Here is a 26,654-nt window from a genome sequence, read left to right as displayed (position 1 = left end):
TGGGTCCCCGGAAGGCATCTGCTCCAGTGTTTGTCCATTAGAGCAGGGAGTAAACACTCAGCACAGAGCTGTGTACACTGCCTGATGGCTCCATCTCCTCCTACTGATCATCACACTGAACTGGATGGAGGCATCAATCACTTCCAGCAAATACGCAAATCAGCAGAGCAAAATAGGACTTCTGCCCCTCAAATGTGGACCCCTCCAATGTTTTCCTGCTTCAGCAAATGACGTTCAACATTTTTTTTCAATTTTGTGGAAAATAAAACTCATTAAACTTATAATAGAAAAAAAAACATAAAAGTTGCTTAATTCAACGTCAATAAGAATCCACTGTCTCATCCCATATTCTCGCTCCTAAAAAACACCAACATCTATTCAGGTTGTCCGTCCACTGCCAATTATCTCCTATTCCTGCTAATAAGCATCAGGCAGATTTGATCTATTCCAGATGATTTCGAGACCTCTTCAGACTAGAAGAAATGTCCACATTTTACAAGCATCAAATTGAGTTGCAGCTCAAAATTCTGCACCGATAAATTTCTTATGACATCTTCAAACTATTTAGAACCACAAAATAAATAAGATTGTGTCTACAGTCACCACTAGGGGGAGCTCCCTGTATACAGAGATACATGATAATATCCTGTCTGCAGTCACCACTAGGGGGAGCTCCCTCTATACAGAGATACATGATAAGATCCTGTCTGCAGTCACCACTAGGGGGAGCTCCCTATATACAGAGGTACATGATAAGATCCTGTCTGCAGCCACCACTAGGGGGAGCTCCCTGTATACAGAGATACATGATAAGATCCTGTCTGCAGTCACCACTAGGGGGAGCTCCCTGTATACAGAGATACATGATAAGATCCAGTCTGCAGCCACCACTAGGGAGAGCTCCCTGTATACAGAGATACATGATAAGATCCTGTCTGCATTCATCACTAGAGGGAGCTCCCTGTATACAGAGATACATGATAAGATCATGTCTGTATCCACCAGTAGGGGGAGCTCCCTGTATACAGATACAAGATAATATTCTGTCTGCCGTCATCACTAGGGAGAACTCCCTGTATACAAAGATACATGATAAGATCCTGTCTGCAGTCACCATTAGGGGGAGCTCAATGTATACAGAGATACATGATAAGATCCTCTCTGCAGCCACCACTAGGGGAGCTCCCTGTAAACAGAGATACATGATAAGATCCTGTCTGCAGTCACCACTAGGGGGAGCTCCCTGTATACAGAGATACATGATAAGATCCTGTCTGCAGTCACCACTAGGGGGAGCTCCCTGTATACAGAGATAAAAGATAATACTAGGTCTGCAGTCATCATTAGGGGGAACTCCCAGTATACAGAGATACATGATAAAATTCTGTCTGCAGTCACCACTAGGGGGAGCGCCCTGTATACAGAAATACATGATAAGATCCTGTCTGCAGCCACCACTAGGGGGAACTCCCTGCATACAGATACATGATAAGATCCTTTCTGCAGCCACCACTAGGGGAGCTCCCTCTATAAAGAGATACATGATAAGATTCTGTCTGCAGTCACCACTAGGGGGAGCTCCCTGTATACAGATACATGATAAGATCCTGTCTGCAGTCACCACTAGGGGGAGCGCCCTGTATACAGAGATGCATGATAAGATCCTGTCTGCAGCCACCACTAGGGGGAGCTCCCTGTATACAGAGATACATGTTAATATAATGTCTGCAGTCACCACTAGGGGGAACTCCCTGTATCCAGATATACATGATAAGATTCTGTCTGCAGCCACCACTAGAAGGACCTCCTTGTATACAGAGATACATGATAAAATCCTGTCTGCAGCCACCACAAGGGGGAGCTCCCTGTATACAGAGATACATAATAAGCTCCTGTCTGCAGCCACCACTAGTGGGAGCTTCCTGTATACAGAGATACATGATATAATCCTGTCTGCAGCCACCACTAGGGGGAGCTCCCTGTATACAGAGATACATGATAAGATCCTGTCTGCAGCCACTACTAGGGGGAGCTCCCTGTATACAGAGATACATGATAAGATCCTGTCTGCAACCACCACTAGGGGGAGCTCCCTGTATAGAGATACATGATAAGATCCTGTCTGCAGCCACCACTAGGGGGAGCTCCCTGTATACAGAGATACATGATAAGATCCTGTCTGAAGTCACCACTAGGGGGAGCGCCCTGTATACAGAGATACATAAGATCCTGTCTGCAGCCACCACTAGGGGGAACTCCCTGTATACAGAGATGCATGATAATATTCTGTCTGCAGCCACCACTAGGGGGAGCTCCCTGTATACATAGATACATGATAAGATCCTGTCTGCAGTCACCACTAGGGGGAGCTCCCTGTATACAGAGATACATGATAAGATCCTGTCTGCAGCCACCACTAGGGGAGCTCCTTGTATACAGAGATACATGATAAGATCCTGTCTGTAGTCACCACTAGGGGGAGCTCCCCGTATACAGAGCTACATGATAAGATCCTGTCTGCAGTCACCACTAGGGGTAGCTCCCTGTATACAGAGATACATGATAAGATCCTGTCTGCAGTCACCACTAGGGGAGCTCACTGTATACAGAGACACATGATAAGGTTTTGTCTGCAGTCACCACTAGGGGGAGCTCCCTGTATACAGCGATACATGATAAGATTCTGTCTGCAGTCACCACTAGGGGGAGCTCCCTGTATACAGAGACACTTGATAAGATACTGTCTGCAGCCACCACTAGAGGGAGCTCCCTGTATACAGAGACACATGATAAGATCCTGTCCGCAGTTACCACTAGGGGGAGCTCCCTGTATACAGAGATACATGATAAGATTCTGTCTGCAGTCACCACTAGGGGGAGCTCCCTGTATACAGAGACACTTGATAAGATACTGTCTGCAGCCACCACTAGAGGGAGCTCCCTGTATACAGAGACACATGATAAGATCCTGTCTGCAGTCACCACTAGAGGGAGCTCCCTGCATACAGAGATACATAAGATCCTGTCTGCAGCCAGCACTAGGGGAAGCTCCCTGTATACAGAGATACATGATAAGATCCTGACTGCGGCCACCACTAGAGGGAGCTCCCTGTATACAAAGATACATGATAAGATCCTGTCTGCAGTCACCACTAGGGGGAGCTCCCTGTATACAGAGATAAAAGATAATACTAGGTCTGCAGTCATCATTAGGGGGAGCTCCCAGTATACAGAGATACATGATAAGATTCTGTCTGCAGTCACCACTAGGGGTAGCGCCCTGTATACAGAGATACATGATAAGATCCTGTCTGCAGCCACCACTAGGGGGAACTCCCTGCATACAGAGATACATGATAAGATCCTGTCTGCAGCCACCACTAGGGGGAGCTCCCTCTATAAAGAGATACATGATAAGATTCTGTCTGCAGTCACCACTAGGGGGAGCTCCCTGTATACAGATACATGATAAGATCCTGTCTGCAGTCACCACTAGGGGAGCTCACTGTATACAGAGATACATGTTAATATAATGTCTGCAGTCACCACTAGGGGGAACTCCCTGTATCCAGATATACATGATAAGATTCTGTCTGCAGCCACCACTAGAAGGAGCTCCTTGTATACAGAGATACATGATAAAATCCTGTCTGCAGCCACCACAAGGGGGAGCTCCCTGTATACAGAGATACATAATAAGCTCCTGTCTGCAGCCACCACTAGTGGGAGCTTCCTGTATACAGAGATACATGATAAAATCCTGTCTGCAGCCACCACTAGGGGGAGCTTCCTGCATACAGAGATACATGATAAGATCCTGTCTGCAGCCACTGCTAGGGGGAGCTCCCTGTATACAGAGATACATGATAAGATCCTGTCTGAAGTCACCACTAGGGGGAGCACCCTCTGTATACAGAGATACATAAGATCCTGTCTGCAGCCACCACTAGGGGGGAACTCCCTGTATACAGAGATGCATGATAATATTCTGTCTGCAGCCACCACTAGGGGGAGCTCCCTTTATACATAGATACATGATAAGATCCTGTCTGCAGTCACCACTAGGGGGAGCTCCCTGTATACAGAGATACATGATAAGATCCTGCCTGCAGCCATCACTTAGGGGGAGCTCCCTGTAAACAGAGATACATGATAAGATCCTGTCTGCAGCAACCACTAGGGGAGCTCCTTGTATACAGAGAAACATGATAAGATCCTGTCTGTAGTCACCACTAGGGGGAGCTCCATGGATACAGAGCTACATGATAAGATCCTGTCTGCAGTCACCACTAGGGGGAGCTCCCTGTATACAGAGATACCTGATAAGATCCTGTCTGCAGCCACCACTAGTGGGAGCTCCCTGTATACAGAGATACATGATAAGATCCTGTCTGCAGTCACCACTAGGGGGAGCTCCCTGTATACAGAGATGCATGATAATATTCTGTCTGCAGCCACCACTAGGGGGAGCTCCCTGTATACATAGATACATGATAAGATCCTGTCTGCAGTCACCACTAGGGGGAGCTCCCTGTATACAGGGATAGAGCTCAGAGTACAGCTCCCTTTACTGGTGGGGGCAGGTAGAATGTTATGTACCTTTGTATGTAGGAACCTCCCTGGTTTTCTGTATTTCCATCTCTGCTGTCCTCATTCCTCTGTGGTGACTGTCTCTGCAGCCTTCTATCTGTGTTTTGAATCTTTCCATTTATCAGTGGATCTCCTATGTATTGTATCTCCCTCCCTCCTCTTTCCTCTTCCCCTCTCTACATCTCCACTCGTTCAGTGATTCCCGGTAGTGTTTTTTTCGCTTTCCTATGCAGCTCGCCTCTCCTTCATGTAGTTTCTCATTCCCTCTCTGAGCTGATCTCTCTTTCTCTCATGTCCTTCACTCTCTGTTCTCCCTCCTGTGTCATCTCACTCGGTCTCTTAATTTGTCTCTTTCTCCACCCTCCTCTCTGCCCACTCTCTTAGTTTCTTGCTCTCTCAGTTTCTTTCTCCCTCTTTAGAGTATTTATCTCTTTAGTTCCTAGCTCTCTTATTTTATTACCCTTAGTTTCTTGTTTTCTCAGTTTCTTGCTCTTTTTTAGCATCTTGCTCTTTTTTAGTTTTTTGATCTCTCTTTAGTTCTTGATCTCTCTTTTTCTTAATCTCCCTTTGTTTTTTACTCTCTTAGTTTCTTACTCTCTTATTTTATTACTCTTAGTTTCTTGCTTTCTTAGTTTCTTGATCTCCCTTAGTTTCTAACTCTCTTAGTTTCTTCATCTCTCTTTAGTTTCTTACTCTCTTAGTTTCTTGATCTCTTGGTTTCTTACTCTTTTAGTTTCTTACTCTTAGTTTCTTGCTCTCTCTTTAGTTTCTTGATCTCCCTTAGTTTCTTGCTCTCTCTTTACTTTCTTGATCTCTCTTTAGTTTCTTGATCTCTCTTTAGTTTCTTGCTCTCTTTTGTTTCTTGCTCTCTCTTTAGTTTCTTGATCTTCCTTAGTTTCTTACTCTTAGTTTCTTGCTTTCTCTTTCTCTCCGCCATTTCATGTCTTTCTTCAGTTTGATCTTCTTTGAGGCTTTCTCCTCCTCTGAGACAGAGAGAACCCCTGGACATTAGCCTTGGTCGGGGCAGGCGAGATATGAGGGCTGCCCTGTATAGGTGGGATCTCTCCACCACGGTCCAGCTGCTGTGGAGGCAGGAAGTCGTCCCGACTACTCCAGGCTGCCCAACTCTGGAGGATTTGGTAGTCAGCGATCCGATGGTCCCTGGGTGAGTGTCTGCAATGCAGTGGTGTTTGCAGTAGATGTCGCTTCTAATAAACGCTGCTCATTCACTTAGCTGTCTTCTAGCAGAAAATACAGTCATTTTTGGAAGGAGGGGGAGCCGTGTAAGGAAAGGATAAATTATTAATGGCTGGAGAGTCTTTCTTTTACTTTTCATTAACGTTTTAAGTTTTTTTTTTATTTTGACTTTTTTTTTCAATGACATCAATGCAAATGAGTCTGTCAGTGGCCAAAATGACTGGCACATTTTGTGAATGGAATACTCAGTGACTGTGATGACGTCATTGGAAGGCTTGGGGTCCGTGCACTAATGGGGATTGGCCACTGGAAGCCCCGGGTGGAGCTTATTGGCTGGGCACCACTCATCCAACGCCTACACACTGGCAGCCAGGAGCTACATATAAAAGCCTAGCCTCCCCCATTGGAGAACACTGAGATTTGACTAGTTTGTGAGAAGTCTCTGTGATCTGCACTCTACACAAGGACCACTGGCTGGTGAGTAGCTGATGAGCGGTCCATACAGCGGTGGGCACAGGATGACCCTCCACTCCTTCCACCCAGTCTCCAGTTTTGGATGCGAGATGCTTTGCCATCAGTTGACTGGAGCCTTGGAGGGAACCCACGCGAAGACCTGTTGCTCTGCATTAGGCGTACTACCAGTCTCAGAGTCGCCGTTGGCCGCCTGTGGCTAGTAGTACGCGGCGGTTCATTGACTTGACTCTTCTTGTAATAAGCCTGTTTGCTCGGATGGTGTCTGAGCGGCTGGGAGTTGTGTGTGATGAATGTGGAGCGTTTGCAGGGTACCGGGGTCCAGGCTGCTCTCACATCATTACTCAGGACTCTCTTAATGCTGATGGCATTGCTGGCAGACGGCCAACGCTTCTCCCTTAAATCTCTGTAGGAAGGACATTATGGTCGTGCTGAAGATCTCATCTCTCCTTGCTGTCCTGGGGTTGCTGGTTTGCCAGATGTGCAGCTCACAGGCGGCTCCAGTCAGGTAAGTGTCAGTCGGGATGGCTCCGTGCGGACCCCGCAGACTAGTCACCACCTGCTTTCTTTCCATGAAGATCGGGCTTGGAGTCATTACCAGACCGGGTCACAGTCAGTGACTATGAGGCGCGGAGGTTACTCAATGCACTGGTCAAAGAGTTTGTGCAGATGACAGCAGAAGAAATGGAGCAGGCGAATGACGGGAACAGGTAAGAGCGGAGCCTTCCTATAAAATGCTGACACTGAACGCAGCACAGAGTAGACTGCAGGCTCTACATGTAGGGACCACTGCACAGAGTAGACTGCAGACTCTACGTGTAGGGACCACTGCACAGCAAAGAGTAGACTGCAGCCTGTACATGTAGGGACCACTGGACAGAGTAGACTGCAGACTCTACGTGTAGGGACCACTGCACAGCACAGAGTAGACTGCAGCCTGTACGTGTACGGACCACTGCAAAGCACAGAGAAAACTGCAGCCTCTACGTGTAGAGACCACTGCACAGCACAGAGTAAACTGCAGACTCTACGTGTAAGGACCATTGCAGAGCACAGAGTAGACTGCAGCCTCTACGTGTAGGGACCACTGCACAGCACAGAGTAGACTGCAGCCTCTACGTGCAAGGACCACTGCACAGAGTAGACTGCTGCCTCTACGTGTAACGACCACTGCAAAGCACAGAGTAGACTGCAGCCGCTATGTGTAGGGACCACTGCAAAGCACAGAGTAGACTGCAGCCTCTACGTGTAGGGACCACAGCACAGAGTAGACTGCAGCCTCTACGTGTAAGGACCACTGCACAGAGTAGACTGCAGCCTCTACATGTAGGGACCACTACAAAGCCCAGAGTAGACTGCAGCCTCTACGTGTAGGGACCACTGCACAGAGTAAACTGCAGGCTCTATGTGTAGGGACCACAGCACAGAGTAGACTGCAGCCTCTACATGTAGGGACCACTGCACAGCACAGAGTAGACTGCACGGTCTATGTGTAGGGACCACAGCTCAGAGTAGACTGCAGCCTCTACGTGTAGGGACCACTGCACAGCACAGAGTAGATTGCAGCCTCTACGTGTAAGGACCAATGCACAGCACAGAGTAGACTGCTGCCTCTACGTGTAGGGACCACTGCACAGCACAGAGTAGACTGCAGCATCTACGTGTAAGGACCACTGCACAGCACAGAGTAGACTGCAGCCTCTACATGTAGGGACCACTGCACAGCACAGAGTAGACTGCAACCTGTACATGTAGGGACCACTGCACAGCACAGAGTAGACTGTAGCCTCTATGTGTAGAGACCACTGCACAGCACAGAGTAGACTGCAGCATCTATATATAGGGACCACTGCACAAGCACAGAGTAGACTGCAGCCTGTACATGTAAGGACCACTGCACAGCACAGAGTAGACTGCAGCCTGTACATGTAGGGACCACTGCACAGCACAGAGTAGACTGCAGCCTCTACATGTAAGGACCACTTCACAGCACTAAGTAGACTGCAGCCTCTACATGTAAGGACCACTGCACAGCACAGAGTAAACTGCAGCCTCTACATGTAGGGACCACAGCACAGAGTAGACTGCAGCCTCCACATGTAGGGACCACTGCACAGCACAGAGTAGACTGCAGCATCTATATGTAGGTACCACTGCACAAGCACAGAGTAGACTGCAGCCTCTACATGTAAGGACCACTGCACAGCACAGAGTAGACTGCAGCCTCTACATGTAAGGACCAATGCACAGCACAGAGTAGACTGCAGCCTCTACATGTAGGGACCACTGCACAGCACAGAGTAGACTGCAGCCTCTACATGTAAGGACCAATGCACAGTGCAGAGTAGACTGCAGCCGCTACATGTAGGAATCACTGCAAAGCACAGAGTAGACTGCAGCCTCTACGTGTAAGGACCAATGCACAGCACAGAGTAGACTGCAGCCTCTACATGTAGGGACCACTGCACAGCACAGAGTAGACTGCAGCCTCTACATGTAAGGACCACTGGACAGCACAGAGTAGACTACAGCCTCAACATTTAGGGACCACTGCAAAGCACAGAGTAGACTGCAGCCTCTACGTGTAAGGACCACTGCAAAGCACAGAGTAGACTGCAGCCTCTACATGTAGGGACCACTGCATAGCAAAGTAGACTGCAGCCTCTATGTGTAAGGACCACTGCACAGCACAGAGTAGACTGCAGCCACTACATGTAGGGACCACTGCACAGCACAGAGTAGACTGCAGCCTCTGTGTAGAGACCACTGCATAGTGTAGACTGCAGCCTCTATGTGTAGGGACCACTGCACAGCACAGAGTAGACTGCAGCCTCTATGTGTAAGGGCCACTCCAAAGCACAGAGTAGACTGCAGCCTCTACATGTAGGGACCACTGCACAGCACAGAGTAGACTTCAGCCTCTATGTGTAGAGACCACTGCATAGTGTAGACTGCAGCCTCTATGTGTAGGGACCACTGCACAGCACGGAGTAGACTGCAGCCTTTACGTGTAAGGACCACTGCAAAGCATAGAGTAGACGGCAGCCACTACATGTAGGGACCACTGCACAGCACAGAAAAGACTGCAGCCTCTATGTGTAGGGGACCACTGCACAGCACAGAGTAGACTGCAGCCTCTATGTGTAAGGGCCACTCCACAGCACAGAGTAGACTGCAGCCTTTACATGTAGGGACCACTGCACAGCACAGAGTAGACTGCTGCCTCTACGTGTAGGGACCACTGAACAGCACAGAGTAGACTGCAGCCTGTACATGTAGGCACCACTACACAGCACAGAGTAGACTGCAGCCTCTACATGTAGGGACCACTGCACAGCACAGAGTAGACTGCAGCCTCTACATGTAGAGACCACTGCACAGCATAGAGTAGACTGCAGCCTCTACATGTAGGGACCACTGCACAGAGTAGACTGCAGCCTCTACATGTAGGAACAACTGCACAGAGTAGACTGCAGCCTCTATGTGTAGGGACCACTGCACAGCACAGAGTAGACTGCAGGCTCTATGCGTAGGGACCACTGTACAGCACAGAGTAGACTGCAGCCTCAATATGTAGGGACCACTGGACAGCACAGAGTAGATTGCAGCATCTACGTGTAGGGACCACTGCACAGAGTAGATTGCAGCCGGTACATGTAGGGACCACTGCACAGCACAGAGTAGACTGCAGCCTCTACATGTAGGGACCACTGCACAGCACAGAGTTGACTGCAGCCTCTGTATAGGGACCACTGCAAAGCAGAGTAGACTGCAGCTTCTACATGTAGGGACCACTGCAAAGCACAGAGTAGACTGCAGCATCTACGTGTAGGGACCTCTGCACAGAGTAGACTGCAGCCTCTACATGTAGGGACCACTGCACAGCACAGAGTAGACTGCAGCCTCTGTGTAGGGACCACTGCAAAGCAGAGTAGACTGCAGCCTCTACATGTAGGGACCACTGCAAAGCACAGAGTAGACTGCAGCATCTACGTGTAGGGACCACAGCACAGAGTAGACTGCAGCCTCTACATGTAGGGACCACTGCACAGAGTAGACTGTAGCTTCTACATGTAGGGACTACTGCACAGAGTAGATTGCAGCCTGTACATGTAGGGACCACTGCACAGCACAGAGTAGACAGCAGCCTCTACAAGTAGGGACCACTGCACAGAGTAGACTGCAGCCTCTATGTGTAGGGACCACTGCAAATCACAGAGTAGACTGCAGCCTCTATATGTAGGGACCACTGCACAGCACAGAGTAGACTGCAGGCTCTATGTGTAGGGACCACTGCACAGCACAGAGTAGACTGCAGCCTCTACATGTAGCGACCACTGCACAGCACAGAGTAGACTGCAGCCTCTACATGTAGGGACCACTGCACAGCACAGAGTAGACTGCAGCCTCTATGTGTAGGGACCACTGGACAGCACAGAGTAGATTGCAGCATCTACGTGTAGGGACCACTGCACAGAGTAGACTGCAGCCTCTACGTGTAGGGACCACTGCACAGAGTAGATTGCAGCCTGTATATGTAGGGACCACTGCACAGCACAGAGTAGACTTCAGCCTCTACATGTAGGGACCACTGCACAGCACAGAGTAGACTGCAGCCTCTGTGTAGGGACCACTGCAAAGCAGAGTAGACTGCAGCCTCTACATGTAGGGACCACTGCACAGAGTAGATTGCAGCCTGTACATGTAGGGACCACTGCACAGCACAGAGTAGACTGCAGCCTCTATGTGTAGGGACCACTGCACAGCACAGAGTAGACTGCAGCCTGTACATGTAGAGACCACTGCACAGCACAGAGTAGACTGCAGCCTCTACATGTAGGGACCACTGCAAAGCACAGAGTAGACTGCAAGCTCTATGTGTCCGGACCACTTCACAGCACAGAGTAGACTGCAGCCTGTACATGTAGGGACCACTGCACAGCACAAAGTAGACTGCAGCATCTACGTGTAGAGACCACTGCACAGCACAGAGTAGACTGCAGCCTCTATGTGTAGGGACCACTGCAAAGCACAGAGTAGACTGCAGCCTCTACATGTAGGGACCACTGCACAGAGTAGACTGCAGCCTCTACATGTAGGGACCACTGCAAAGCACAGAGTAGATTGCAGTCTGTACATGTAGGGACCACTGCAAAGCACAGAGTAGACTGCAGCCTCTACATGTAGGGACCACTGCACAGCACAGAGTAGACTGCAGCCTCTACGTGTAGGGACCACTGCACAGCACAGAGTAGACTGCAGCCTCTATGTGTAGGGACCACTGCACAGCACAGAGTAGACTGCAGCCTCTACATGTAGCAACCACTGCACAGCACAGAGTAGACTGCAGCCTCTATGTGTAGGGACCACTGCACAGAGTAGACTGCAGGCTCTATGTGTAGAGACCACTGCACAGCACAGAGTAGACTGCAGCCTCTATGTGTAGGGACCACTGCACAGAGTAGACTGCAGCCTCTACATGTAGGGACCACTGCAAAGCACAGAGTAGATTGCAGTCTGTACATGTAGGGACCACTGCAAAGCACAGAGTAGACTGCAGCCTCTACATGTAGTGACCACTGCACAGCACAGAGTAGACTGCAGCCTCTATGTGTAGGGACCACTTCACAGCACAGAGACTTCAAGCTCTATGTGTAGGGACCACTGCACAGCACAGAGTAGAGTGCAGCCTCAATATGAAGAGACCACTGCACAGAACAGAGTAGACTGCAGCCTCTATGTGTAGGGACCACTGCACAGAGTAGACTGCAGGCTCTATGTGTAGGGACCACTGCACAGCACAGAGTAGACTGCAGCCTCTATGTGTAGGGACCACTGCACAGCACAGAGTAGACTGCAGCCTCTACATGTAGCAACCACTGCACAGCACAGAGTAGACTGCAGCCTCTACATGTAGGGACCACTGCACAGCACAGAGTAGACTGCAGCCTCTATATGTAGGGACCACTGGACAGCACAGAGTAGATTGCAGCATCTACGTGTAGGGACCACTGCACAGAGTAGACTGCAGCTTGTACATGTAGGGACCACTGCACAGCACAGAGTAGACTTCAGCCTCTACATGTAGGGACCACTGCACAGCACAGAGTAGACTGCAGACTCTGTGTAGGGACCACTGCAAAGCAGAGTAGACTGCAGCCTCTACATGTAGGGACCACTGCAAAGCACAGAGTAGACTGCAGCATCTACGTGAAGGGACCACTGCAAAGCAGAGTGGATTGCAGCCTGTACATGTAGGGACCACTGCACAGCACAGAGTAGACTTCAGCCTCTACATGTAGGGACCACTGCACAGCACAGAGTAGACTGCAGCCTCTGTGTAGGGACCACTGCAAAGCAGAGTAGACTGCAGCCTCTACATGTAGGGACCACTGCACAAAGTAGACTGCAGCCTGTACATGTAGGGACCACTGGACAGCACAGAGTAGACTGCAGTCTATGTGTAGTTACCACTGCAAAGCAGAGTAGACTGCAGCCTCTACATGTAGGGACTACAGCACAGAGTAGATTGCAGCCTGTACATGTAGGGACCACTGCAAATCACAGAGTAGACTGCAGCCTCTACACGTAGGGACCACTGCATAGCACAGAGTAGACTGCAGCCTCTACATGTAGGGACCACTGCACAGTACAGAGTAGACTGCAGCCTCTATGTGTAGGGACCACTGCACAGCACAGAGTAGACTGCAGCCTCTACATGTAGGGACCACTGCACAGCACAGAGTAGACTGCAGCCTCTATGTGTAGGGACCACTGCACAGCACAGAGTAGACTGCAGCCTGTACATGTAGGGACCACTGCAAAGCACAGAGTAGACTGCAAGCTCTATGTGTCCGGACCACTTCACAGCACAGAGTAGACTGCAGCTTGTACATGTAGGGACCACTGCACAGCACAAAGTAGACTGCAACATCTACGTGTAGAGACCACTGCACAGCACAGAGTAGACTGCAGCCTCTATGTGTAGGGACCACTGCAAAGCACAGAGTAGACTGCAGCCTCTACATGTAGGGACCACTGCACAGAGTAGACTGCAGCCTCTACATGTAGGGACCACTGCAAAGCACAGAGTAGATTGCAATCTGTACATGTAGGGACCACTGCAAAGCACAGAGTAGACTGCAGCCTCTACATGTAGGGACCACTGCACAGCACAGAGTAGACTGCAGCCTCTATGTGTAGGGACCACTTCACAGCACAGAGTAGACTGGAGTCTGTACATGTAGGGACCACTGCACAGCACAGAGTAGACTGCAGGCTCTATGTGTATGGACCACTGCACAGCACAGAGACTTCAAGCTCTATGTGTAGGGACCACTGCACAGCACAGAGTAGAGTGCAGCCTCAATATGAAGGGACCACTGCACAGCACAGAGTAGACTGCAGCCTCTATGTGTAGGGACCACTGCACAGAGTAGACTGCAGGCTCTATGTGTAGGGACCACTGCACAGCACAGAGTAGACTGCAGGCTCTATGTGTAGGGACCACTGCACAGCACAGAGTAGACTTTAGCCTCAATATGTAGGGAACACTGCACAGCACAGAGTAGACTGCAGCCTCTATGTGTAGGGACCACTGCACAGCACAGAGTAGACTGCAGCCTTTATGTGTAGGGACCACTGCACAGAGTAGACCGCAGGCTCTATGTGTAGGGACAACTGCACAGCACAGAGTAGACTGCAGGCTCTATGTGTAGGGACAACTGCACATCACAGAGTAGACTGCAGCCTCAATATGTAGGGACTACTGTACAGCACATAGTAGACTGCAGGCTCTATGTGTAGGGACCACTGCACAGAGTAGACTGCAGGCTATATGTGTAGGGACCACTGCACAGCACAGAGTAGACTGCAGGCTATATGTGTAGGGACCACTGCACAGCACAGAGTAGACTGCAGGCTCTATGTGTAGGGACCACTGCACCGCACAGAGTAGACTGCAGGCTCTATGTGTAGGGACCACTGCACAACACGGAGTAGACTGCAGGCTCTATGTTTAGGGACCACTGCACAGCACAGAGTAGACTGCAGCCTCAATATGTAGGGACCACTGCACAGCACAGAGTAGACTGCAGCCTCTATGTGTAGGGACCACTGCACAGCACAGAGTAGACTGCAGCCTCTATGTGTAGGGACCACTGCACAGAGTAGACTGCAGGCTATATGTGTAGGGACCACTGCACAGCACAGAGTAGACTGCAGGCTATATGTGTTGGGACCACTGCACAGCACAGAGTAGAGTGCAGCCTCAATATGAAGGGACCACTGCACAGCACAGAGTAGACTGCAGCCTCTATGTGTAGGGACCACTGCACAGAGTAGACTGCAGGCTCTATGTGTAGGGACCACTGCACAGCACAGAGTAGACTGCAGGCTCTATGTGTAGGGAACACTGCACAGCACAGAGTAGACTTCAGCCTCAATATGTAGGGACCACTGCACAGCACAGAGTAGACTGCAGCCTCTATGTGTAGGGACCACTGCACAGCACAGAGTAGACTGCAGCCTTTATGTGTAGGGACCACTGCACAGAGTAGACCGCAGGCTCTATGTGTAGGGACAACTGCACAGCACAGAGTAGACTGCAGGCTCTATGTGTAGGGACAACTGCACATCACAGAGTAGACTGCAGCCTCAATATGTAGGGACTACTGTACAGCACATAGTAGACTGCAGGCTCTATGTGTAGGGACCACTGCACAGAGTAGACTGCAGGCTATATGTGTAGGGACCACTGCACAGCACAGAGTAGACTGAAGGCTATATGTGTAGGGACCACTGCACAGCACAGAGTAGACTGCAGGCTCTATGTGTAGGGACCACTGCACCGCACAGAGTAGACTGCAGGCTCTATGTGTAGGGACCACTGCACAGCACAGAGTAGACTGCAGGCTCTATGTGTAGGGACCACTGCACAGCACAGAGTAGACTGCAGCCTCAATATGTAGGGACCACTGCACAGCACAGAGTAGACTGCAGCCTCTATGTGTAGGGACCACTGCACAGCACAGAGTAGACTGCAGCCTCTATGTGTAGGGATCACTGCACAGAGTAGACTGCAGGCTATATGTGTAGGGACCACTGCACAGCACAGAGTAGACTGCAGGCTATATGTGTAGGGACCACTGCACAGCACAGAGTAGACTGCAGGCTCTATGTGTAGGGACCACTGCACTGCACAGAGTAGACTGCAGGCTCTATGTGCAGGGACCACTGCACAGCACAGAGTAGACTGCAGGCTCTATTTGTAGGGAACACTGCACAGCACAGAGTAGACTGCAGCCTCAATATGTAGGGACCACTGCACAGCACAGAGTAGACTGCAGCCTCTATGTGTAGGGACCACTGTACAGCACAGAGTAGACTGCAGCCTCTATGTGTAGGGACCACTGCACAGAGTAGACTGCAGGCTCTATGTGTAGGGACAACTGCACAGCACAGAGTAGACTGCAGGCTCTATGTGTAGGGACCACTGCACAGCACAGAGTAGACTGCAGCCTCAATATGTAGGGACCACTGTACAGCACATAGTAGACTGCAGGCTATATGTGTACGGACCACTACACAGCACAGAGTAGACTGCAGGCTATATGTGTAGGGACCACTGCACAGCACAGAGTAGACTGCAGGCTATGTGTGTAGGGACCACTGCACAGCACAGAGTAGACTGCAGGCTCTATGTGCAGGGACCACTGCACAGCACAGAGTAGACTGCAACCTCAATATGTAGGGACCACTGCACAGCACAGAGTAGACTGCAGCCTCTATGTGTAGGGACCACTGTACAGCACAGAGTAGACTGCAGCCTCTATGTGTAGGGACCACTGCACAGAGTAGACTGCAGGCTCTATGTGTAGGGACCACTGCACAGAGTAGACTGCAGGCTCTATGTGTAGGGACAACTGCACAGCACAGAGTAGACTGCAGGCTCTATGTGTAGAGACCACTGCACAGCCCAGAGTAGACTGCAGGCTCTATGTGTAGGGACCACTGCACAGCACAGAGTAGACTGCAGCCTCTATGTGTAGGGACCACTGCACAGCATAGAGTAGAATGCAGGCTTTATATGTGGGGGATATATATGATACCAATTTTCAGGAGCCATAAAGCACAGAGCACATCTTCGTGTCATGTCTGACCCCACACATAGGGGGCAGCACAGATCCACAGTGATGCCCGGGTATTTGCCTGTCACAGCTCGCACTGGGCATAGAACTGACCTGTTGATCTCCTCTCACCTGTGTCCTGACAACTGTGATTTATCACCCTCATCATCCTCAGAGTCCATAACTGTTTCCATGCAGCAGGTGTCCGCCGAGCAATAGTGTCTGCCCCATGTCCATTAGTCATAAAGAGAAGCAATGATCCCGTGGAGAGACCATGGGATGTGAGCGTGAGGTATGGTACCATGGAGACGGGAGGACCCGGGTCTGGGGGTGTCCTCGCTCACAGTCCTGCATGCTCCCCCAGTCAGGCATGTAGTGTAATGACAGTTGCTTTGTCTGCAGTGAGAGGATTAATAATATAACTGGGCGTTCACATAATGCACCGAGCGATGACATCACCCTCCGAGCAGAGAGATCAATAGCAGCGCATGGACTGCATTGTAATAACGCCACTACAGCATGATGTAAGCATGGCTGCACCTCGCTCTGCAGCTGGGACTGTACCCCAAGTCTACTGCTCACACTCCACATGCCTGCACCTCATACTGCAGCGGGACTGTACCCCACGTCTACTGCTCACATTCCGCATACCTCCACCTCGCTCTGCAGCGGGACTGTACCCTAAGTCTAGAGCTCACACTCCTCATGCCTGCATGTCATACTGCAGCGGGACTGTACCCCACGTCTACTGCTCACACTCCGCACGCCTCCACCTCGCTCTGCAGCGGGACTGTACCCCACGTCTACTGCTCACACTCCGCACGCCTCCACCTCACTCTGCAGCGGGACTGTACCCCAAGTCTAGTGCTCACACTCCACATGCCTGCACCCCGTACTGCAGCGGGACTGTACCCCACGTCTACTGCTCACACTCCGCACGCCTCCACCTTGCTCTGCAGCGGGACTGTACCCCAAGACTAGTGCTCACACTCCACATGCCTGCACCCCGTACTGCAACGGGACTGTACCCCACGTCTACTGCTCACACTCCGCACGCCTCCACCTCGCTCTGCAGCGGGACTGTACCCCAAGTCTAGTGCTCACACTCCACATGCCTGCTCTCCGTACTGCAGCGGGACTGTATCCCACGTCTACTGCTCACCCTCCGCACGCTTCCACCTCGCTCTGCAGCGGGACTGTACCCCAAGTCTAGTGCTCACACTCCTCACGCCTCCACCTCGCTCTGCAGCGGGGACTGTACCCCAAGTCCAGTTCTCACACTCCGCATGCCTGCACCTCATACTGCAGCGGGACTGTACCCCACGTCTACTGCTCACACTCCGCATGCCTGCACCCGGTACTGCAGCGGGACTGTACCCCACGTCTACTGCTCACACTCCACATGCCAGCACCTCGCTCTGCAGCAGGACTGTACCCCACATCAACTGCTCACACTCCACATGCCTGCACCTCATACTGCAGTGGGACTGTACCCCAAGTCTGCTGCTCACACTCCGCACGCCTGCACCTCATACTGCAGCAGGACTGTACCCCAAGTCTACTGCTCACACTCCGCATGCCTGCACCTCGTACTGCAGCGGGACTGTACCCCACGTCTACTGCTCACACTCCGCATGCCTGCACCTCGTACTGCAGCGGGACTGTACCCAAAGTCTAGTTCTCACAATCCACATGCCTGCACCTCGTACTGCAGCGGGGACTGTACCCCAAGTCTAGTTCTCACACCCCGCATGCCTGCACCTCATACTGCAGCGGGACTGTACCCCACATCTACTGCTCACACTCCACACGCCAGCACCTCGCTCTGCAGCAGGACTGTACCCCACATCTACTGCTCACACTCCGCATGCCTGCACCTCATACTGCGGCGGGACTGTACCCCAAGTCTACTGCTCACACTCCGCACGCCTGCACCTCGCTCTGCAGCGGGGACTGTACCCCACGTCTAGTGCTCACACTCCACATGCCTGCACCTCATACTGCAGTGGGACTGTACCCCAAGTCTGCTGCTCACACTCTGCACGCCTGCACCTCATACTGCAGCAGGACTGTACCCCAAGTCTACTGCTCACACTCCGCATGCCTGCACCTCGTACTGCAGCGGGACTGTACCCCACGTCTACTGCTCACACTCCGCATGCCTGCACCTTGTACTGCAGCGGGACTGTATCCCACGTCTACTGCTCACACTCCACATGCCTGCACCCCGTACTGCAGCGGGACTGTACCCCAAGTCTACTGCTCACACTCCGCATGCCTGCACCTCGTACTGCAGCGGGACTGTACCCCACGTCTACTGCTCACACTCCGCACGCCTGCACCTTGTACTGCAGCGGGACTGTATCCCACGTCTACTGCTCACACTCCACATGCCTGCACCTCGCTCTGCAGCAGGACTGTACCCCACATCTACTGCTCACACTCCGCATGCCTGCACCTCGTACTGCGGCGGGACTGTACCCCAAGTCTACTGCTCACACTCCGCACGCCTGCACCTCGCTCTGCAGCGGGGACTGTACCCCACGTCTAGTGCTCACACTCCACATGCCTGCACCTCATACTGCAGTGGGACTGTATCCCAAGTCTGCTGCTCACACTCTGCACGCCTGCACCTCATACTGCAGCAGGACTGTACCCCAAGTCTACTGCTCACACTCCGCACGCCTGCACCTCGCTCTGCAGCGGGGACTGTACCCCACGTCTAGTGCTCACACTCCACATGCCTGCACCTCATACTGCAGTGGGACTGTACCCCAAGTCTGCTGCTCACACTCTGCACGCCTGCACCTCATACTGCAGCAGGACTGTACCCCAAGTCTACTGCTCACACTCCGCATGCCTGCACCTCGTACTGCAGCGGGACTGTACCCCACGTCTACTGCTCACACTCCGCATGCCTGCACCTTGTACTGCAGCGGGACTGTATCCCACGTCTACTGCTCACACTCCACATGCCTGCACCCCGTACTGCAGCGGGACTGTACCCCACGTCTACTGCTCACACTCCGCATGCCTCCACCTCATTCTGCAGCGGGACTGTACCCCAAGTCTAGTGCTCACACTCCACATGCCTGCACCCCGTTCTGCGGCGGGACTGTACCCCACGTCTACTGCTCATACTCCGTACGCCTCCACCTCGCTCTGCAGCGGGACTGTACCCCAAGTCTAGTGCTGACACTCCACATGCCTGCACCTCGTACTGCAGCGGGACTGTACCTCAAGTCTAGTGCTCACACTCTGCATGCCTGCACCTCACACTGCAGCGGGACTGTACCCCACGTCTACTGCTCACACTCCGCATGCCTGCACCCCGTACTGCAGCGGGACTGTACCCCACGTCTACTGCTCACACTACGCATGCCAGCACCTCGCTCTGCAGCGGGGACTGTGCCCCAAGTCTAGTGCTCACACTCCGCATGCCTGCACCTCATACTGCAGCGGGACTGTACCCCACGTCTACTGCTCACTCTGCATGCCTGCACCCCATACTGCAGCAGGACTGTACCCCAAGTCTAGTGTTCACACTCCACATGCCTGCACCTCGTACTGCAGCAGGACTGTACCCACGTCTACTGCTCACACTCTGCATGCCTGCACCCCGTACTGCGGCAGGACTGTACCCCACGTCTAGTGTTCACACTCCACATGCCTGCACATTGTACTGCAGCAGGACTGTACCCCAAGTCAACTGCTCACACTCCGCACGCCTGCACCTCATACTGCAGCGGGACTGTACCCCAAGTCTAGTGCTCACACTCCGCATGCCTGCACCTCGTACCGCAGCGGGACTGTACCCAAAGTCTACTGCTCACACTCCGCATGCCTGCACCTCGTACTGCAGCGGGACTGTACCCAAAGTCTAGTTCTCACACTCCGCATGCCTGCACCTGGTACTGCAGCGGGGACTGTACCCCAAGTCTAGTGCTCACACTCCGCATGCCTGCACCTCATACTGCAGCGGGACTGTACCCCACGTCTACTGCTCACACTCCGCATGCCTGCACCCCGTACTGCGGCGAGACTGTACCCCAAGTCTACTGCTCACACTCCGCACACATGCACCTCGCTCTGCAGTGGGCACTGTACCTCACGTCTAGTGCTCACACTCCGCATGCCTGCACCTCATACTGCAGCGGGACTGTACCCCAAGTCTACTGCTCACACTCCGCACGCCTGCACCTCATACTGCAGCAGGACTGTACCCCAAGTCTACTGCTCACACTCCGCATGCCTGCACCTCGTACTGCAGCGGGACTGTACCCCACGTCTACTGCTCACACTCCGCATGCCTGCACCTTGTACTGCAGCGGGACTGTATCCCACGTCTACTGCTCACACTCCACATGCCTGCACCCCGTACTGCAGCGGGACTGTACCCCACGTCTACTGCTCACACTCCGCACGCCTCCACCTCACTCTGCAGCGGGACTGTACCCCAAGTCTAGTGCTCACACTCCACATGCCTGCACCCCGTACTGCAGCGGGACTGTACCAAGTCAACTGCTCACACTCCGCAAGTCTGCACCTCATACTGTAGCCAGACTGTACCCCAAGTCTAGTGCTCATACTTCGCATGCCTGCACCTCATACTGCAGCGGGACTGTACCCCAAGTCTACTGCTCACACTCCGCATGCCTGCACCTCGCTCTGCAGCGGGACTGTACCCAAAGTCTAGTGCTCACACTTCGCATGCCTGCACCCCGTACTGCAGCGGGACTGTACCCCAAGTCTACTGCTCACACTCCGCATGCCTGCACCTCATACTGCAGTGGGGACTGTACCCCAAGTCTAGTGCTCACACTCCGCATGCCTGCACCTTGTACTGCAGCGGGGACTGTACCCCAAGTCTACTGCTCACACTCCGCATGCCTGCACCCCGTACTGCAGCTGGACTGTACCCAAAGTCTAGTTCTCACACTCCGCATGCCTGCACCTCATACTGCAGCGGGGACCGTACCCCAAGTCTAGTGCTCACACTCCGCATGCCTGCACCCCATCTACCACTCACACTCAGCATGCTACAGCAGGCAGCTCTCACTTCTCACCGCCGTCTGGTTACCGCATGACATATGGACGTGCAGAGGTGCATGAGGGTGCATGTGTCTTGACCACTTTAGTTTGGCTGTTTTTTGGCATGTCTCTTTTTTCTGTTTCCCCCCCTGCAGCTTGGATAGACCCATGTCCAAACGTTGCTCAGGTCTGAGTACTTGCACGCTGTGGAAACTCTCTCAGGATTTGCACAAATTAAACTCTTATCCTCGCACTGATGTCGGTGCTGGCACGCCTGGCAAGAAGAGAAGCGCCCTGGCCGCCATGGACAATGAACATTACGCCAACTATGGCGAGCAGTTTGATATTAATAACTAACGCAAGGCTGATGCATGTGGAGATAACATGGCCAGGGCCCCTCAGCTGGAGCGCAGCGCACAACCAACCTCATATATTACTAGAGCCAGTTAGCTAGGCGCAGGAGCCCCCACCCTAGAACACGAGCGCGCTGGACCCCCATCATTACTTCAGATTCCAGCTCACAGCGCTTTGTCCCTTTTCATTGCTGCTTATGTACAAATAAAATCCTCTCATCCGCCTGCTCCGTACTCAATTAATAAACCTATTTTTCTACAAGGAGAAGTTTTGTGGTTTAATAGTGTTCTGTAGACTAGAAGGTCAGCTCTGTAGTGAGGGAGATCAGATAGCGCAGGGCGGGTGAGGGGTTAACAGCGGACTGCAGGAGAAGAACGCAGGTAACACACTAATCCATGAAGGTAAGACACTATTTCCTCCTTGATACATTGTAACCTGTGATTGGAATACTTGTAGTGATACAATGAAATACGGAGAAAATGGAGTATGTAGGTAGAAAGGAACCCCAACGTAGGTTTCGCTTTTTTGTATAGAAGGTTCTTTTCGGGTCCTGTCCGGTGCTGCTAATCCTCCAGCTTATATACTGGTAAGCACAATTTATCTGCATCTCTGCATACTATGTTTGGACTATTTGGTCACAATTCCTGCTACTACTGATCTTATTAGATAAGCGCCCCCTGCTCACTGTTGGCGGGTGCACAGCATCGGTAATCCGTCAGCATTATCCTTGTGCACTTTACTCTGGGCTTTTATTGTCTAGATTATTTTCTTTTGTATATCTATTAATACTGTAAGCATCTTTCTACCTCCATACTCCATTTTCTCTGTCTTTCCTTCTTATTATGGAGTTGGTATATTTGTAGGTTTGGGGTCCTGTTTGCACAATCTAGTGCTTCCCGTCATGCTGCCTGGTTCGTGTCTCATTGTAGTGATACAATGTAACAGTCGTGTTGATACATTTTCTGCATTGAGTAGATCGTTCTGCAGATCTGTGCCGGCTTCTATAAGCCTGATTAGTGGCCAATATCAGGAATTCACTAGCCGTCTCCCTCCTGTGCTCAGCAGATGACACATCTGAGGTTTCTTAGGATTTTGCCGCTGATGTAACTTTTTAGATATTTTCTTATGATTTATGTGAATTTCACAATTTGTATGATGACCATCAGATCCCTATGTACCAAGAATAGACTGATGGAGTAGGGAGCTGGGGGACTACAAGTCTCAGCATGTTTCCAGACATTCAGCCCATATCACAGATGATAATTAGTTTTTTTCTTACTTGACCCCAGAAGCAACGTGACAGCACAGAAGAGAGCGTGCAACACGGCGACCTGCGTCACCCACCGCCTGGCGGACTTCCTCAGCCGGTCAGGGGGAATGGTGAAGAGTAATTTTGTGCCCACAAATGTCGGTTCCAAAGCATTTGGCAGGAGAAGACGAAGCCTCCACGTCTAAAGCCAGCCATGACAACAGGAATATGGTAATGGTCAGAGCCGGTCAGTCACTGATGCATAGTGTAATATGGCTGCAATACCTGAGCATAGACAAGGCATGTAATGTCATAGATGATACAAAATACCGCTGATAGGATGAGCGAGGATGTAATACACCCTAATCTGTAACATGAACTAATAGGATTGCCTCTAATACAATTCCCTAATCTAATGTAATTCAGCATGAAATGTATCAGCCACTAATATAGTGTAATATCAAACACTGGACCGTAATATGAAGGAAGATTAGACGCCAGATTATCTGCAGCGCTCTCCTCACCAGAACCCCACAACGTAGTTTTTTTCCTTTACATCAGATGTTACACTTATTTTATCCAAATCCTGTGTTTATTACATTTCCGAGCTGCTGTCAATGATCAGAGCAGAGACTGAGACACGGATAGTCAGAAAGGGAAGAGAAATAACGGAGTGATAACGAGCGCACGGAAAGAAAGACGCCACATACACAAGGAAAACCTAACCCAGCGCACCGGCTGCATCCGCATGCCTGGTCCCGGTGCTGTATCTGTGTACGCAGCGAGCTTCACTCCACAACATGGATAATTATAATGTAACCGTAGAGCCCCGTGATATACGGATAAGGCCGGGTCACACCACCGTAGAATACTGACGAGCGCTATGCAAAAAAACATCACAGCCCTCGGACCAGTGTTAATCTATGGGCAGCTCACATCACTATTTATGTTCTCGGAAGTATTCAGCGTGCGTGTAATATCATAACATGCTGCGATTTACTGCGAATGTCACTGAGACTTGCCAATGCAAGGCTATGGGTGCGAGAAAAAAAATCATACAACACTCGGAGCATGCGAGTGCTGTCCAATTATTACGCATCGGTGTCCTTTGAAAAGCCGACAATTCATGTGCAGCATACAGTAATATCACAGTGACAGGTTAGAATAGAATAGATTAAATGGATGTATATACACACAGAATACACACAGAATACATATATATATATATATATATATATATATATATATATATATATATATATATACAGTCATGGCCAAAAGTATTCACACCCCTGCAATTCTGTCAGATAATACTCAGTTTCTTCCTGAACATAATTGCAAACAAAAATTATTTGGTATTAATATCTTCATTTAATTTGTCTTAAATGAAAAAACACAAAAAGAATTGTCCCAAAGCCAAATTGGATATAATTCCACACCAAACATAAAAAAGGGGGTGGACAAAAGTATTGGCACTGTTTGAAAAATCATGTGACGCTTCTCTAATTTGTGTAATTAACAGCACCTGTAACTTACCTGTGGCCCCTAACAGGTGTTGGCAATAACTAAATCACACTTGCAGCCAGTTGACATGGATTAAAGTTGACTCAACCTCTGTCCTGTGTCCTTGTGTGTACCACATTGAGCATGGAGAAAAGAAAGAAGACCAAAGAACTGTCTGAGGACTTGAGAAACCAAATTGTGAGGAAGCATGAGAAATCTCAAGGCTACAAGTCCATCTCCAAAGACCTGAATGTTCCTGTATCTACCGTGCGCACTGTCATCAAGAAGTTTAAAGCCCATGGCACTGTGGCTAACCTCCCTACATGTGGACAGAAGAGAAAAATTGACAAGAGATTTCAACGCAAGATTGTGCGGATGTTGGATAAAGAACCTCAACTAACATCCAAACAAGTTCAAGCTGCCCTGCAGTCCGAGGGTACAACAGTGACAACCCGTACTATACGTCGGCGTCTGAATGAAAAGGGACTGCATGGTAGGAGACCCAGGAAGACCCCACTTCTTACCCCAAGACATAAAAAAGCCAGGCTGGAGTTTGCCAAAATTTACCTGAAAAAGCCTAAAACGTTTTGGAAGAATGTTCTCTGGTCAGATGGGACAAAAGTAGAGATTTTTGGGCAAAGGCATCAACATAGAGTTTACAGGAGAAAAAAAGAGGCATTCAAAGAAAAGAACACGGTCCCTACAGTCAAACATGGCGGAGGTTCCCTGATGTTTTGGGGTGGCTTTGCTGCCTCTGGCACTGGACTGCTTGACCGTGTGCATGGCATTATGAAGTCTGAAGACTACCAACAAATTTTTCAGCATAATGTAGGGCCCAGTGTGAGAAAGCTGGGTCTCCCTCAGAGGTCATGGGTCTTCCAGCAGGACAATGACTCAAAACACACTTCAAAAAGCACTAGAAAATGGTTTGAGAGAAAGCACTGGAGACTTCTAAGGTGGCCAGCAATGAGACCAGACCTGAATCCCATAGAACACCTGTGGAGAGATCTAAAAATGGCAGTTTGGAGAAGGCACCCTTCAAATATCAGGGACCTGGAGCAGTTTGCCAAAGAAGAATGGTCTAAAATTCCTGCAGAGCATTGTAAGAAACTCATTGATGGTTACCGGAAGCGGTTGGTCGCAGTTATTTTGGCTAAAGGTTGTGCAACCAAGTATTAGGCTGAGGGTGCCAATACTTTTGTCTGGCCCATTTTTGGAGTTTTGTGTGAAATGATCAATGTTTTGCTTTTTGCTTCATTCTCTTTTGTGTTTTTTCATTTAAGACAAATTAAATGATGATAATAATAACAAAGAATTTGTGTTTGCAATCATTTTCAGTAAGAAACTGAGTATTATCTGACAGAATTGCAGGGGTGTGAATACTTTTGGCCATGACTGTATATATATAATGTGTGTCACTGACGTGTGTGTGTGTGTATTTGTATATATATATATACAGTATATACATATATATATATATATACAGTATATACACACACATGTCAGTGACACACATTGTATATACATATATATATATATATACACACACATACATACACACATCAGTGACACACAATATATATATATATATATATATATATATATATATATATATATATATATATATATATAAACACAGTACAGACCAAAGGTTTGGACACACCTCATTTAAAGATTTTTCTGTATTTTCATGACTGTGAAAATTGTGCATTCACACTGAAGGCATCAAAACTATGAATTAACACATGTGGAATTATATACTTAACAAAAAAGTATGAAACAACTGAAATTGTCTTATATTCTAGGTTCTTCAAAGTAGCCACCTTTTGCTTTGATGACTGCTTTGCACACTCTTGGCATTCTCTTGATGAGCTTCAAGAAGTAGTCACCAGGAATGGTTTTCACTTCACAGGTGTGCCCTGTCAGGTTTAATAAGTGGGATTTCTTGCCTTATAAATGGGGTTGGGACCATCAGTTGTGTTGAGCAGAAGTCTGGTGGATACACAGCTGATAGTCCTATTGAATAGACTGTTCGAATTTGTATTATGGCAAGAAAAAAGCAGCTAAGTAAAGAAAAACAAGTGGCCATCATTACTTTAAGAAATGAAGATCAGTCAGTCCGAAAAATTGGG

The 26,654-nt window shown here is 50.1% G+C and overlaps 1 protein-coding gene across 3 annotated transcripts in view; it reads left to right on the top strand.

Annotated features, from left to right (window-relative positions):
- The first annotated feature begins 4,420 nt into the window (after window positions 1-4,420).
- The window catches only part of LOC143806321 (calcitonin gene-related peptide 1-like), a 31,190-nt gene continuing 8,956 nt past the window's right edge, over window positions 4,421-26,654 (top strand). Inside the window, exons 1-4 of one of the 3 annotated variants that reach the window (XM_077286598.1) lie at window positions 4,421-5,755; window positions 6,671-6,766; window positions 6,837-6,968; window positions 21,572-23,050. In XM_077286598.1, coding sequence (XP_077142713.1) covers window positions 5,625-5,755; window positions 6,671-6,766; window positions 6,837-6,968; window positions 21,572-21,773 — 561 coding nt within the window. In that variant the 5' untranslated portion in view covers window positions 4,421-5,624 and the 3' untranslated portion in view covers window positions 21,774-23,050. The other 2 variants (XM_077286599.1, XR_013221435.1) reach the window with 2 other exon arrangements.

Source organism: Ranitomeya variabilis, chromosome 2, assembly GCF_051348905.1.
Source record: "Ranitomeya variabilis isolate aRanVar5 chromosome 2, aRanVar5.hap1, whole genome shotgun sequence".
Lineage (NCBI taxonomy): Eukaryota > Metazoa > Chordata > Amphibia > Anura > Dendrobatidae > Ranitomeya > Ranitomeya variabilis.
Note: the sequence above shows the minus strand (reverse complement) of the source record. Positions and strands in the feature narration are given on the sequence as shown.